Raw genomic sequence first — 16,234 nt, 5'->3', positions numbered from 1 at the left:
ATAGAGAGGCAGAGATGATAAACCGATAGCAGAAATAAAAGTGAAATTAAAGGATCAAGTACTACAGGAAGAAACATAAGGGAGAAAAGGAATGAAACATAAGAAAATAAATACAAACATGATAAATTACAATACACCTACACCAATAATAATGTACACTGTCTAAAACCTCAGGTAAAATTCAAACTTAATAATGTTCCATTTTAATGAGATCACCCTCTGGCATTCTCAGATGTAACTGAAGGTGCCCCCGTCTACCACAGATACCCATGGCAGAAAGATTCAAACCTTTAATAATCACTTATGAAATCCTCATTTCACCTCATAAAGTCTACCTCAGTCTATCCTCCTCCATGTCCCTACTCCAACTTGCATACATGAGACCAATTATCTTTCTCAAACTTCTCCACAGCTCCCTAACTAGTCTAAATGATAATTCCAGTAGTGGATCTGCCAAACTGATCCTCCCTGCAATAACTAAATAAATCTATCTAAAACACATTTGAAGATATAAATGTGTAATATCTCCCTTGGTTTATTGAAAAAGTGCAGCTCTTTCAACTAGCACCGGGGCCAACAAGGTCTGAATTCTTACGTTTCAGCTCTATTTCTTCCCACTTCCTAGTTCATATTTTAAGCTTTACCAATGACAAGCTGTCATTATTGATGTAGACGCTGTATCATCTTTCACGTCCTTTTCTGTGCCCAGAACCAATGTTCTTTGCCTCATTTTTACCTGGCATTTTCGTCCTGGTCTTTTAGATTGGCCAGGCTGTAGCCTCACCCTTGACTTCTCCCTACTCCCTCAACATTTGTGCTCCTCATGAGAACCCACATTCACATTTTCGTGACACCCTTAAAGTAGCAAAAATGCCCCATGAGCGTCTACTTTGTTTTGCTGCATATTACCTCTCCCTAGCATCTTTCATAGAATGAATTTTAAGAAGCAGGGGCAATCCATGTAAGTGATTAGGCCTTTAAAGTGTAGCCTTTATTCCTGAGGTCCTATTAATTACTACTTAGGGCCAGTTTATTTGCAGTGTACTCATTACTAAGGTACTAAATAGCGTGTGCTGATCAGAGATAGCATAATTTGCTTAATAGCAACTAACAAATGCTGTGGCATAATTGCATGGATAGTGTACTCCCAGAAATAGGCTTATTTAAGATTAAACTCCAGAAGAGAAACAGATTTTACCAGAATATACTGTAATTATTCATAGCCACTTAGAACTCCAGTTAGTTTTCCTGTTATCTTTCAGTTAAGGAATAAGTAGACTAATGGAGAATATCCAAACAACTCCAACATCTACTTCACTCGTTCATTTCTTCCATTCCTCCCAGGAGATGCTCTGTGTTCCTATTTGATTGGTCACAGCCCAAAACTCTCAGGTCTACCCTGCTCAGTAAGAACTTCTCTCACAGATGGCTAGAGAGATGGCTCAGTGGGCAAGAGCACTTATTGTACAAGCATGAGGGTCTGAATTCAGACTCCCAGTACCCATGTAAAAAGCCAGGTATGACTGTATGTGATCCTGTAACCCCAGCACAATGGGGAAAAATACAAGAGGATCCCTGGAGCTTGCTGGCCGGCCACTCTAGCTGAAAAACAGCAAGCTTAGTTCAGTGAGAGACACTGTCTCAAAGGAAGTAAGGTGATTAAGGAGGACACTCGATGTTTTCCTCTGGCCTCCACAGGCACATGGACACACAGATTCCCACACATATGGGTATATCCACCACACACATACACCATATGCACAGAAAGAAATGAAAGAAGGAAGGAAGGAGGGAGGAAAGTAGGGAAGGAAGAAAGAAGAAAAGAAGAAATGAACTAACCAATGAAGGAAAGAACAAAGGAAGGAAGGAGAAAAAATAATAAAAGCATGTCCCTCACAGCCCAGAATTGCCCCAGGATTTCTTTTCTCCAAGATTTTGATACTTTGATGTAGCTCCTATGTACTTGCCTTTGATGTTGCTTATTGTTACCTATAGAAAGACAAAAAGAAAAAGAGACTTAGAATCCTCCAGTGCATCACTGGAATGAGGTTGAGCGAGGCAATTCCACCCTTTACCTCTTGGCTCTCAAACTTATGTAAGCTTGCTGTAAAGAACACAGCATAAAGAGGGATGTAATTGTGCATGAGCATTCTCTTTAAGATGCACTTTAGCAGTGCCTTAATAGTCCATTTCAGGGCTCATAGAGGACAGCTCCTGGGGTATGAGGCATATGATACAAACTGTGGGTTCCATGTTCATGAATCCAATCCTATACTCTGGTACAAGGCCAGCTCCCTAATGAGTTACCATGTTTTGTGGCTTTCCATTGCAGTTAAGAAATATGAAAGTCCCAGAGAGTGGCCAGTGGTGCTGATTATAGCTCAAGGGTCAAAGAAGGTAACTTTGATAGGTTGATCACTGGTACAGTGGACAGTTGCTCTTGCAAAACAGTTTCCAACAGTAATTTGTTACAGAACAACTATTTGGTCTCAAGAAATTGTTCTTTAAATAAAAAGCAAAAGTATATTATGAGTCCATTCTCATTCCCATTAGAAAGACTATCATCAAGAAAATAAACAAGAATAAATACTGTAGCTGAAGAAAACTGCTCCCAGAAAGTGTGAGTTATTAAACAAAACCCACTGCCAAAGGTGGGATACTTCCTTATGAGTTGCTAGTCAGGGAGGCCCTCAAGGCCCCCAAAACAATACAGACTCTTGCCATTCCTTTTGGTTGCCCACCAGAACTAGATGATAAGATCCTATTGCTGAAGACACCACACACCTTGGATGTGCAATATAGAGAAAACAAGCTGGAAGTGAGCTGGAAGCAGCCTCCTTTCCAGATAGCTTTCATAGCTCCAGGAGGTTTATGCACCCTATTGAGGGCTAGAAAAGACATCAATTGTCTTACCCACCTGTGAATCTTGTGATATATGAGACCAACCTGGCCAAGAAATATGCACATACTTGTGTAATAATGGCACTGTGGTTGTGGAGGTAAACAACTACTCTCTGCTTGAATTTGAAACACTGGAAACTAATTTTTAAAAAAGCAAGGTGGGGGAGATCATGGGCCCTGGGGGGAACTGAATTTGTTGTTTAGCTAAATTAATGTAGCTTCAAGCTCCCTTCTAAATATTTATTGTTATACCCATAGATAAACCTTATACTCAGCCTTAATCAGAGAAGCCTCTTCTTCCAACAAACAGTGGTAAACGCAGATTCATGACTGCATAAGGTCCTGAGAATAAGTGATGGATGTGTGCTCAATCCTAAACAAGACTTTTTGTACCATCCTCTCTAAGGCTCAGGAAACATGCAGAATAAGAAGTGGAAATAATATAAAAGAGGAAAATAAGAGAAGACCTTAGAAGTAACATTTTCTGGGCAAGGCACAGACATTAGAATCACAAACTCATAGCAACTGTGGATGCCTGCACTGTCTTAACAAGAATATGATTAAGATGTATTGTATGAAATATACAAAAATTCCAATAAAAATTATATATTGAAAAAAGCCCATCAAGCTGACCATCAACATTCAGGCTTAAATGGAGGAGCAGCTTAAATGGAGGAGGGGCTCCAGGAGCCCCACCCCTCACTGCTGAACTACTTGCTAAGGACAAACTCAGGGAGAGGGAAATCACTGCCTTCAGGCATGTACCCACTGATGAAATTGTCAAACAACAAAATTAATCAATAAAAAATTTGAAAATAAAAGAATCAATGCTGATCAGAATTCAAGGGAAAGGAACCCCTACACATTGGTTGTGGGAATGCAAATTAGTGCAGCCACTATAAAAATCAGTATGGCAGGTGTGGTGGCAGACGCCTTTAATCCCAGCACTCAGGAGGCAGAGGCAGGAAGATTTCTGTGAGTAACCTAGAATCACATGAGAAGAGAGTCTCAGTTTAAGGATTATCTGGACCACATTGACCTGTGGACTTGTCTGTGGGGGATTGTACTGACTGTTGGATCAGGTGTGAAGACCTACCATGAAAGTGGGTGGCACCATTTCATGAGCTGGGCCCTGTACCATATAAGAGCTAAGTTGGCTAAGCCAAAGCAGTGAGCAAGCAAGGATGCATCTACATTTTCCTTGTCCTTAACTATGGATGTGAGGAGACTAGCTGCTTCAGTTTCTGCCTTGATTCCCCCTCATTGATGTAACTTGGAATTGTGAGCCAAATAAACCTTTCCCCAATGGTTGCTTTACTGTCCAGATTTTTTTTTAATCACAGCAACAGAAATGAAACTAGAACATTAAAATAGAACTAGCACATAACCCAGCTCTATCACCCCTGGGTAACTGTGAAAGGTACCCATGTCAGCATGTAGCAGAGATACATGGACTCACATGTTACTGTGACACCATTTACAGTAGCCAAGTTGTGGAATTGGCCTAGATGCCTATCAATGGAGGAATGGAGTTTTAGGATACAGCACGTATTGGGACTGGAGAGATCACTTAGTGATTAAGAGCACTGGCTGTTCTTGCAAAAGACATAGGTTCAGTTCCCAGCACCCACATGGTGGCCAACAACAGTCCTTAACTCAGTTCCAGGGATCTGACACTCTCTTCTGATCTCTGTGGACATTGCACAACATAAGTGTACTTACGTACATGCAGTCAATACACTCTCATACACATAATAAAATAAAAAAATAAGATGTTAAGAAAAGATATGGTACATATGCACATTATATATACCAGTATAAATTCAGCCATAAAGAACAAAATATCATTTGCAGGAATTTGAATGGAACCAAAATCATCAGGTTAGGCAAAATAAGCCAGACCCAGAAAGACAAATAATCATATTTTCTCCCATGTGTTGAATCTTCTTTTAAGGAAAATATAAGGAGGATTTGAAGAGAGAAAGGAGGCTGGGATTGGGCATGGTGATGACAGGAGATGTAATGGAGTGAATATGATTAAAGTATGTTATATACATGTCTGAAAATTTAATAATGAAACCCATTATTTAAATAATATATTTTAATAAAAATGAGCAAGGGCTGGGGTATAGCTCAGTGGTAGAACACTTTCCTAACATGCATGAGGTCCTGGGTTTATGTCAGAACACTATGAAAAGATAAAAAGTCTTCCATGAGAAAAACCAAGATTCAAAGCTTCCAGTAGTCAGTGTTCGCCCACAGGAGACACAGAGAAGACAGTCTTCCCTTTACAGGACAGAGAGATGAGTTTAGTAAAGTTTTGCTTTCTCCAGTTTTGGCTTTGAGTCTCACAAGGTGCTTGCTTGAATACTGATCCTTTCTTCCATGACTCGTTACTCCTCCTCCTGCTGAACCCTTCCTAGGTAGATATAAGCTTCGATATTAAAGGACAGGGAACTCTTGCCTTGTCTTGTTTTTCCTCCATAGCCATCTGCTAAGCTGAGAGAAAATATTATCTCCCCAGGGATCACGTTCACAGCAACGTACCCACAAATTTGGGAGAGGCTGAAACTAAGCACTGTGTGTCTTTGTCAGACTCTTTTACAGGACTGATCAACATCTTGACAGACATTATTTGGCGATTCACGGGAGACTTTATGGCTCCTGACCTGGTCTGCAGAGTCATTCGCTATTTGCAGGTATGTAGAACCTTCCTAATCATAGCACACAGCAACATTAGCTCTGGGCATTGTCACAAGCAAAATAATTACTAAAGTTTTACTCACGTGCAACAAACTACTCCATCTTCCTTCCAGGTAAATGAACAAATATAATTTGTTTAATTTCTAAAATTGTATTTCTTTTGCTGAAAATAATCCATATGCAAAGTAGCGACTAAGCAATTAGAAGAAAGTACAGCACTGAGTAGGTGGGCCAACACCCACAGTAATATGGCTAGATAATCTCCACAAGTTTTGTCAATATTTACTTTTTACCCCTCAATCTTTTCTTCTTGAAAAACTTTGACTAGATAAATACTACCTACCGTATTACCACCTAAGCTTCACTTTTAAAAATATCCATTGACAACTGAATTCCTTCTCTAAATTATTCTCCTTCTTCAGTTACTTTATAACTGGAATACTTACTATTCTCTCAGTTTCTCTAAGATCTATTTTTAAATTTATCTGCACAGGGCCTGTCAATCTGTCAACAGGTATCACTGCAAGTCACATAGATGGATAATGTGTGTATGTAATTTATATATAACACAAGATGATTTGACTAGGACCAGAGAGGAGGCTCAGTGGCGAAAGCACCTGCTGTGCAAGCATAAAGATCTGAGTTTGGATCCCTAGCACCCACATAAAAGCTGGGCAAGGTCGTGTGCATCTATAAACTCAACACTGGAGGGGCAGAGACAAACCAATCCCCAGAGCTCACTGTCCAGCAAGTCTAGCCAATTGGTATGCATGGGGTTCAGTAAGAGACTCTATCTCAAAAGATAAGTAGTGCCCAGTTAAGGAAGACACCTGACACCAACCTCACGTCTGCATTTGTAGGCATCTACATGTACTTGTCCACATAACACACACACACACACACACACACACACACACACATACTCACACACACAAAACAGATGACTTGAATACAAATGGAAAAATTGTACTATTTAATAATGGGCATTAGTGTAGCTATCATCTAAATTTTTTCCCATTAATATATTTCTGTTCTTCAGATCTGTTCCTCATATCTCAATTACTGTAGCTTTAGAGATACATAACTCACTTTTTGGCAATCTCTGCCCTCTTAGATTCAATTTGTTAGGAATTTTAGGCTATTTACATCCATATTCAGAGCTAAGATTATGATTTCATTTATTATCTTCAGATCTTGGTCCTGATATTATTCCATCACCAGGAAATGAGTGGAGAACAGTTATAATGCTAATATTATTTGTGCTGCTCTGAATATAACTTTAAAAGTTCATTAACAAGGATGACAGAGTATAAGGGCTCCAGTGGGGTGACTATGGGAGGGTGCCAGTGGGAACGGGGGTATAAAGATGATTGTTTAAGATGTTCTGTATGAAATACACAAATAATTCAATAAAAATAAATTTTAAAAAATAAGTTCATGGGCATGAAAGAACCATTTCCATTGAAGACGGATGGTGTTTTCTCTGGATTAATTTGATACAAATTCCATGGGAGAGCCCATCATGTAATGATATGCAGTACTTACATAACAAACACATTCCAACTTCTTCTTGAGGATATTTTTTGTAGATAAGTGTTTTAATTAGTGTAAAATTGTATTAGCAATCAATCCTTGAGGAATAAATTATAACAAAAACATGAATCAGAAGATCCATGGCACTAGGACCTTGGAAGATAGGTCTGGTGCCAGACAATTCAGTTCCAATCGGTCACTCACATGGCTGGTGGCTGGTGCCCATTCTGTGCACAACACCCACTTTCTCTCCAGCTGGGCCTACTGGAGCTGTTTCATAGTGTCCTCACAACACAATGAATGATGGATTTCCCAAGAGCAGCTTGTCCTAGTGATCAAGATAGAAATGGCAATGTATTCATGAAGTAGTTTCAGAAACCTCACACCATGACCGCCACATTTTCTTTTGGTTCTATGAATCAACTGATTCAATACGGGGAGAAGTGAACCACCAGACAGAATAAAAGCATGAGATGAAGTTGACGACCCCAGACCTATTGGAGACCCACATAAAGGCTTACATTTTTCAAAAATACGTTATAATCTATGCTGTCTTTTCCATACTTGTCAACTTTAAATTGTCTGTAATCAAGAAATATTCATATCAGTAACATTTCTTCCAATTACATTTGCAATGAACATTAAAATCATAGTATATAAAATATGTCTTGACAGAAAAACTCAAATGACGCCTCTGATGGTAGAAAAACAAATGCAAAAACTTTTGAAATCAAGTTTTTCAGGATTCTGGAAAATGTCCAAAGGTTTACAACAATCAAGAAATGCTTATAAAAGAAAATGGCCGCTCTGGAGAAATAAGTGGGCTTTGTGGTATTTTAGCTTAATTATTCTCATCCTGCAGTATCCATCTCTATAATAGCCTTGAAAATTAACAGCATTCATTCACAGGAAAAACAAATAGTCTAGCAGCCACTGGAGAGAGCAGATCTGGGACAGAGCCCTTTCAGAGCCTTTCTCCCAGAAACCTACTGTCATCCAGCATGTTTGGCAATTCTGGGGAAGGCTGTACTTGAAAGGCTGCTTGTATTTTACTTTGTTTAGAACTTTTTCCTTGTAAAACTTCTTTTCCCTCTGGGTGTTTCTCAAAAATACTTACAAAAAAAATTGATTAAGTTCACAGATGCCTGAGTTATAGAATAATTGTGAAGGACACAAGAGATGAAGCAAATTATAAAACATAAGCTGAGCAATAAGATACCCATAGAAAACCAAGTGCATGGCCACAACTGTGCCATTATCAAGAAATGGGGGCAGGGTGCTGGAGACATGACTCAGTGATTTAGAGCACTGACTGCTCTTGCAGAGGACCCAGGTTCAGTTCCCAGCACCTACACAGTGGTTAACAACCACCCATAACTCTAGTTCCAGGGGATCTGGTGCCTTCTTATGTACTCTATGGTATTGCACATATGTGTATTGCATACATGTAGGTAAAACAACAGATTCATAAATAAAAATAATTCATTCGAAAGAAGAAGAAGAAGAAGAGGAGTAGCAGGAGGAAAATGGGGAAGGTCCAAACCTCTTTCCTTTGACTGAGGCATTTTATAAAGTTCAGTATCTTTTCATGGTAAAAATAATGTTCAGTAAATTAGGTACAAGAAGAAAGCAACTTGACAAAATAAAGACCATAGGATACAGCCACAGCTGACCTACACCCTTGCCACTTCTACCCACCTGGAGATCTAAGCAGGAGCCCAAGCAAGAAAAAGAAATGGAAGGTTCTGAATTAGAGATGAAGAGTCTAAAGAATCCACCCAGAAAGTTTAGTGAATAAATTAAATCAAAATGCAAATATCGATGCATAAAACAACTCAGGAAAGATATCTAGAAAATCACCCACTTATAAAAATATGTAATAAAATACTTAGGAATGCATTTATATAGGGAGTGGCAGATTTTCAAACTAAAAATTATAATCTATCATAAAGAAAGGAAAAAAGAAATTAAAGAAGGCATAAATAAATGGAAAGAGAGTTTATGCTCATGGATTAGAACTAACATTGCTAAAATGTTCAAATGATCTACAGATGCTATGTAATCCTAGCAAAATTCCAACCACATTTCTCACAGAAATAGAAACACAACCTATAATACATAGGGAATTACAGAACTCCCAAATCGCCAAGTCAATATTGAATAAGGAGAAAAGAGGTGGGTCATTACATTCCTTGATTTCAAAAACCATGAAAGCTTTAAGAATCAAACCTACTGCACTTGAATAAGAACAAATATATAGAAGAATAGAACCAACAGAAACCCTCAAAATAAATGAATTTTTTGTCGATTGGTTTTCAATAATGATGCCAGGAAGGCATAACAGGGAAAAGTAATGCTCTGCAGGAAATAGTACCAGGAGAAGTAGAAAATATGAAGAAGGATGAAATGAGACACTTTGATACCATGTACAAAAAAACCTCAAAACCTTAAACAGAAAAGTTAAAATTGTAAAGGTTGTAGAATAAAACATGAAGGAGAAATCACCATGGAATTTGTCTGGGTGAGGAATTTTTAATATGATTCTAAAAGCACAAATAACAAAACCAAAAATAGACAAATGAGAATACATCAACCTAGAATACATTTCTCCCTATCAAAAGAAGTAATAAAGTGTACCAACAACCTATGAAATGGGAGACTAGATTAGAAAAACCAAATATCCGAGAAAAGGCTTGTTACCAGACTATAGGAGGAATCCAAGCAACTGAATAATAAGTTCAACACTTTGGATGTAGATGGATTGTGTCCCTCCAAGTGTTTGCATAAGTGAAAGCTTGACCATTGAGTGGGGGATATTAGGAGTGTTGGATGCTTTAAGAGGTGGGACCTAATGGGAGGTCCTTCAGTTGGGAGTGTGCTCTTGGGAGGTAGTTCCTATGAAATCTCTTGAGAAACAGACCTCAGCCTACTCTATTTCCTATTCAAAGTATGATCCTTCCTGAACTCCTTCTCTGCCATCTGCCGTCTACCAGGGACCCCTTGCCAGAGCCAGTTGCAGCTCACCAAGCTGTTTGCCCTTGGGAAGTCCTGAAGTGTGAAAGAAATAAACTCTTTTCTTTATAAAGTTAGTGTCAGGGGTTTCATTATAGCAATGAAAGTCTGACTAATACAGTAAAAAACAAAATCAATAAAGACTGAAGGCCATGAATAGCTATTTCTCAACAGAAAGCATGTAAATAGTCGGTAGGAATATGAAATAAATGCTCTTTTTCACTAATTATCAGAAAAGTATAAATGAAAAGTTTAAGAGGATATCACCTCAAACCTTCTGGTTTAGGATGGCTGTTATGAAAGACAAAAGCTAGCAAATATTGGCAAGGCCATAGACAAGAGGGAACACTTGTACAACATTGTTGGGAGGGATGGAAAAGTGTGCAGCCACCATGGAGAGCAGTAAAGAAGGCCCTAAAACAAGAAAATGGAACTAATATGGGATCCAGAAATCCCACTTCTGGCTATATATTCAAAGGATATGAAACTAATATCCCAAAGAGATATCAGCCCTCTCATGTTCATTGCAGTATTGGTGATAATAACCAAGACATGAAACATCCTAAGAGTTTATCATGAAATGAGTGGATAAATAAATTGAACACACACACATGTAAACCCACACATGTACAAACATACACACACACATACACCTGCTCATGCACACACATACACACATGCATGCACGCATGTACACACATATACATTCATACACACAGTGAAATGTAACTGAGCATTAAAAAAAGAAGAAATCCATACCAGGTATGCTGGTGGACATCTTTAAACCCAGCACTCAGGAAGCAGAGGCAGACAGACTCTGTGAAATTGGGGCCAGCCTGGTCTACATAGGGAGTTCCAAAGCAGCTGGGGCTACAGGGAGACCCAGTCTCAAAAACATCAAAAAGGTTTCTTTAAAAACAGAGAGTGATGAAATCCTATCATCTGCCACAAGATGACTGCACCTTAAGGATATTGTATTAAGTGAAAAACAGCAGTCACAGAGAAGAATAGGCTGTGATCGCTCTATATGTAGAATTTTAAAGAGTTAAACCAATGCAAACAGAATAAAATTGTTACCAGAGATTGCAGAATGGAAACGCTAAGAAAACTGGTCAAAGGACTTGGCATTTCAGAGGAATAAGTTCAACAGAACTATTAGATATCAGAGTGACCACAGTTAGTAAAATATTTTGTGTACTGGAAAATTGCTAAGGTAATGGATTTTATGTATTCTTACCACAAAAAATAAGTATGTAAGGTAACATTTTTGTCTAAACAACTTACTTTAGCCATCCCATGAAGCACGCATATATAAAAACAACTTGTAAACCATAAATTTATGAAAGTCGTACTTGTCAATTTAAATGAATAAATTAACTAAAATCTTTGTTCAATGTGTTTTCAAAACTGTGACCTTTCAACAACAAAAATATGGGACATGTAAAAATATAAAACACATCTCATTCACAGGGAGAAATTAATTCACATGAAATTATTTCTGTGGAATTCTAGCCACTGAGCTTTCCACAAAAAGATTTAAGATAATCTATTAGAAATATTCAATAAACTAAAATATATAAGCAATTTATTACCAAGCAGAAAATAACAATAAACATGCAGGAAGTTACAACAGGATTGTGTGGAAATCTGAAAGTAGAAAGGTAAAACTCTAAAATGAAAATTTCACGAGAAATATCGGAAACAAGCTTCTAACATACAAATCTCTGCAAGATAAACCACATTCAAAACACAAAACACAACTGTAATAAAACAAGACTCAACAAATTGAAAACCTAAATCGAACCACACATCTTTTTCAACCATTATGGTGAAAAACTAGAAGTCAGTAATAGACAGAACGTTTCAATATAACAAATGGAGAAAGGAGAGAGAGATGAGAGAGAGAGAGAGAGAGAGAGAGAGAGAGACTGAACCAAATGAAAATGCAACATACAAATCCTTAAGGATACAACAAAATCAGTAATAAGAGAAATGTCAACAGCAATAAATGCCTGTATTAAGAAAGAAGGAAGACATCAATATACAGCTCAGCTTTATACCTGAAGGAACTAAGGGAAGAAGAACAAAAGTAGTCCAAAGCTAGTAGAAGGAAGAAAAATAAAGCAAAGTTGAGAGAAGAAATAAAATAGACACTAACCAATAAATAGAAAGGATCAACAAAACTGTAAGTTTGTTTTTTGAAAAGACTAAGTTGATAATTTTTCACCTATGAAAAGATAGAAAATCTTTAAACCAATAAAATTAGAAATTAGAGAGGAAACATTAAAACTAGTACCACAGAAACACCAGTGATCCCAAGTGATTCCTGTGAGTGAGCATAGGCCAACAAATCAGATAACATGGAAGAAACCGTGAAACCCCAAGAAATGTACCAGCTACAAAGACAAAAGCATGAATCAATATCAAAATTAAAAAGAACAAAAATGAGCAGCAGATGGAGTAGTAATCAAAACCTCCCGACCAAGAGAAGCCTGTGCCCAGATGTCTTTATTGATTCATTCTCCAAAATATTTTAAAAAGAATTAACACCAATCTATCTCAAACTCTTCCAAAAAATTGAAGAGGAAGAAACACATCAAAACTTATTTTACAAAACCAGCAGTATCCTCATGCCAAATACAAAGCACTACAAAATCAAAATCCATGGGCCGATGCCCCTTATAAGCAGCAATGCAAGCGTCATCAGTAAATGCTGGCAAAATAACTTCCACATTACATTAAGCGATTGTACATAATGAGCAATTGGATTTTATTTCTAGGATGCAAGAACACAGAGAAGTCAAAAACTGATAGACCACAGAAATTGAACATAAGGAGCATGTGATCATCTGACTAAATGTAGAGAAAACACGACAAAATTCAAAATCAGTGCATGATAAAAATGCTCAACAAATTAGGTATATAAGGAAAATAACACAATGAAGGTCACAAATGACAAATCTACAGATAAAATCACACAATAGTGAAAAACGGAAATATAGGCCTACTTTCTAACCCATTCTAGGAGGTCAGCATTACTTTAATACTAAAACCAGACAAAGATGCTGTAAGGAAAGAAAACTACACACCAATAACTCTCATGAGTGTAGATGTAAAGTTCCTCAACAAATATTAGCAAATCAAAGCCAATTGTGCACAAAAATTACTCTCTATCAAACTCAAGCGGGATTATCCACAAATGCACAGGGCTGGCTTGACATTCAAAGATTAATAGAATCCAGAGGTCCTCAAGCTAAAACAGAAAAATCATGTGATTATATTTTTAAAAACTGTAGAATCCAATACCCATTTGTGATTTTAAAAAATAAGACTCAGAAAAATAGTGAGGGACTTCCTCTCTATTGGCAAATAATGTCCTCAAAAAACTCATAGGTAGTATCATACTTAATAGTGATAAGCAAGAGGCTTTCTTTCCAAATTCAAGGATAAAGCAAGGGTTTCACCATCTTTTCAACATGTGACCTACATAATGTAACAAGATGAAAGGGAAACAAAGTTTTGTTGCTTGGGAAGAAACTATTAAGCTGTTTCTGTTCACAAATGAAATGGTATCAGTACAGAATCTCTAAAATTATTGACAAAACAACCCTTCTGAAAACTAAAAAGGAGTTTTTGAGAAGTTGTAGATTTTAAGGTTAATGCAAAAATATCAATTTTATTATTACAGACCACCAATGAGCAAATGGAATTTGAAATGAAAATACTACATCATGTGCCGGGTATGGTGGCACACGCCTTTAATCCCAGCAGCTGGGAGGCAGATGTGTGTGAGATCGAGGCCAGCCTGGTCTACATATTGAGTTCCAATTAAGCTGGGGCTACAGGGAGACACTGCCTCAAAAAATAAATAAATAAAAATTAAATTAAATTAAATTAAAAAAAACCTTATATCATCTGCATAGCACCCAAAAAGGAATATATCATGTTATGTCCAGCATGTCAGGAGTTCAGAGAATCCTCAAAGGGGGATGGCACAGCATGACAGAAAGACACAACACTTAATTAGAATCTCAAGAGTAGGGAACCAGGAGGATTTCTGCTGGGGGAACAGAGACCCAGAGGAGCTCCTGTCCCACTGTGTATTTATTACTTTAATTTGGTACAGGCAGGGTAAACAATGTGACTTCTACTCAGTGCAGTCAGTCTTGAGTAAATTTCCTCAAGACATCTATGTATATTATTTTGAAGCAAAAAATCAGTTTACTACAGTGAAAGTTAGCTAAGCATTAGAAGGCATTGTCACCAGTGGTCGGAGTGTCATTTCCTTGTATAATTTGGGGTTAGAGCACTGTGTTCCTTCTTCTGCCTCATCACACATGCCTATGCAGTTCTTGCCACATAGTCATTCTTGACTGGAGGTACCCTTGCAGGTGGTCAAGCATGCTTTCAGCAGAGTTCAGGTAAAGCAGTGTCTGCAGCATCAGTTCAAGTAAATCAGTGGTCTCCAACAGTATCAGATTCTTAAAAATATGCATAAGATCTACATGAAGAAAACTGTGACTTGACTGAAAGAAATCATGGACGAGCTAAGAAAAGGGAAAGTTATTCTGTGTATAGAAGTGTCAACGTTGGCAAGATGCCTGTTCTTAATTTTGTGTCTTCAGCACGGTACCAGCCAAAATTTAGCATGTCATTTTGTGGTTATTGACAAACTGATTCTAAAATTTAGAAAGAAAGGGAAAAGATGCAGGTCAGAAGCATAATATTGAAAGAGGGGAGACGAGGAGGAAGGACGTGGAGGAAAAGGAGGAGAAGGAAAAGACACAATTGGAGAGAATAACTTCCTTTAAGAGGAAATTTGAGGACAGACACTACCCAGCTTTACTATAAAGCCACAGTAAAGCTATTGTGGATGGTCAAAGTGCAAACAATAGATGAACAAAACAGAGTAACAGGCCCAAACATAGCCCCACATAATTATAATCAAGTAATGTTTTGTCAAATAGCAAAAGGTATAAATGAAGAAAAGGGCCATCTTTTCAGCAAATGGAAATGGAGCAAAAAGATTTCACATGCAACACACAAATCTAGACCTTTTAGGCATCACGAAATCAATATAAATCACTGGTGTAAAAGTAAATACAAAACTATGAAATTTATAGAACACAGCATAGGATAAAATCCCCCCTTACTGATTTTTAGATAAACACAAAAGCCATGATCCGTGAAGAAAAGAATTTGCAAGGTGGGCTTTATTAAATTCAAAACTTCTGCCGGGCGTGGTGGCGCATGCCTGTAGTCTCAGCACTTGGGAGGCAGAGGCAGGAGGATCTCTGTGAGTTCAAGGCCAGCCTGGTCTACATAGTGAGTTCCAGGACAGCTGGGGCTACAGGGAGACCCTGCTTCAAACAAACAAACTAACAAACAAACCAGCTGCAATGAGAAAAAAAAATGAAAAAAAAAAATAAAAAAAAATAAAAAAATAAATAAATAAATAAATTCAAAACTTCTGTTTATGAGGGGGGAAAAAGGTTTTGAAAGAAGGAAAAGACAAATAATTAACCAAGAAAAATGTCTGCAAATGACATCTGAAAAAAAGACAGTTACTAAAATGTATATAACGAGCCCTTAAGACTTAAGAAAATGAAAAATCTCATTTAAAAATAGTTAAAAGAAGAGACACCTCGTGCAAAGCAAGTGTGAGGGACATGTTATTATGTGTCACTAGGGAAGGACAGATGGAAATCACATTGAGCTACGAACACAGGTTTACCGACATGAACAAGATTTGAAAAACTAATCACACAAATGTCCGTAAGACTGTGAAGCAATAAGAACTTTCATTAAGTATTGGCAGAATGCCCAAATTACACACCCACTTCAGAAGACAGTTTATCGCTTTAGTCTAAAACCTGTACTGGTAACATATAATCAAGCAACTGTAGCTCTTAATATTTGCCCAAATGAACTGAAAAATTTATGATGCCCGCACCAAAACCTGCACATGAATGTGTATAGTAGAATTTTTTTTCATAATTGTGAAAACTTGGAGGCAATCAAATGGTTCCCATGGGTTGGGCATAAGGGAGGATGAAAAGATGGAATACAGAATTTCAATGGCAGT

The 16,234-nt window shown here is 37.6% G+C and overlaps 1 protein-coding gene across 1 annotated transcript in view; it reads left to right on the top strand.

The window, feature by feature from the left end:
• Window positions 1-16,234, top strand: part of LOC103738029 (neuropeptide S receptor) — a gene marked incomplete at its 3' end in the record, with an annotated part of 190,433 nt that overhangs the window by 149,989 nt on the left and 24,210 nt on the right. The window contains exon 3 of the mRNA XM_008837834.1: window positions 5,497-5,600. Coding sequence (XP_008836056.1) covers window positions 5,497-5,600 — 104 coding nt within the window. The remainder of the gene's footprint in view (window positions 1-5,496; window positions 5,601-16,234) is intronic.

Source organism: Nannospalax galili, unplaced genomic scaffold (assembly GCF_000622305.1).
Source record: "Nannospalax galili isolate Female #2095 unplaced genomic scaffold, S.galili_v1.0 scaffold739, whole genome shotgun sequence".
In the NCBI taxonomy this organism is placed as follows: domain Eukaryota; kingdom Metazoa; phylum Chordata; class Mammalia; order Rodentia; family Spalacidae; genus Nannospalax; species Nannospalax galili.
This window is presented reverse-complemented; position numbering and strand designations above follow the sequence as displayed.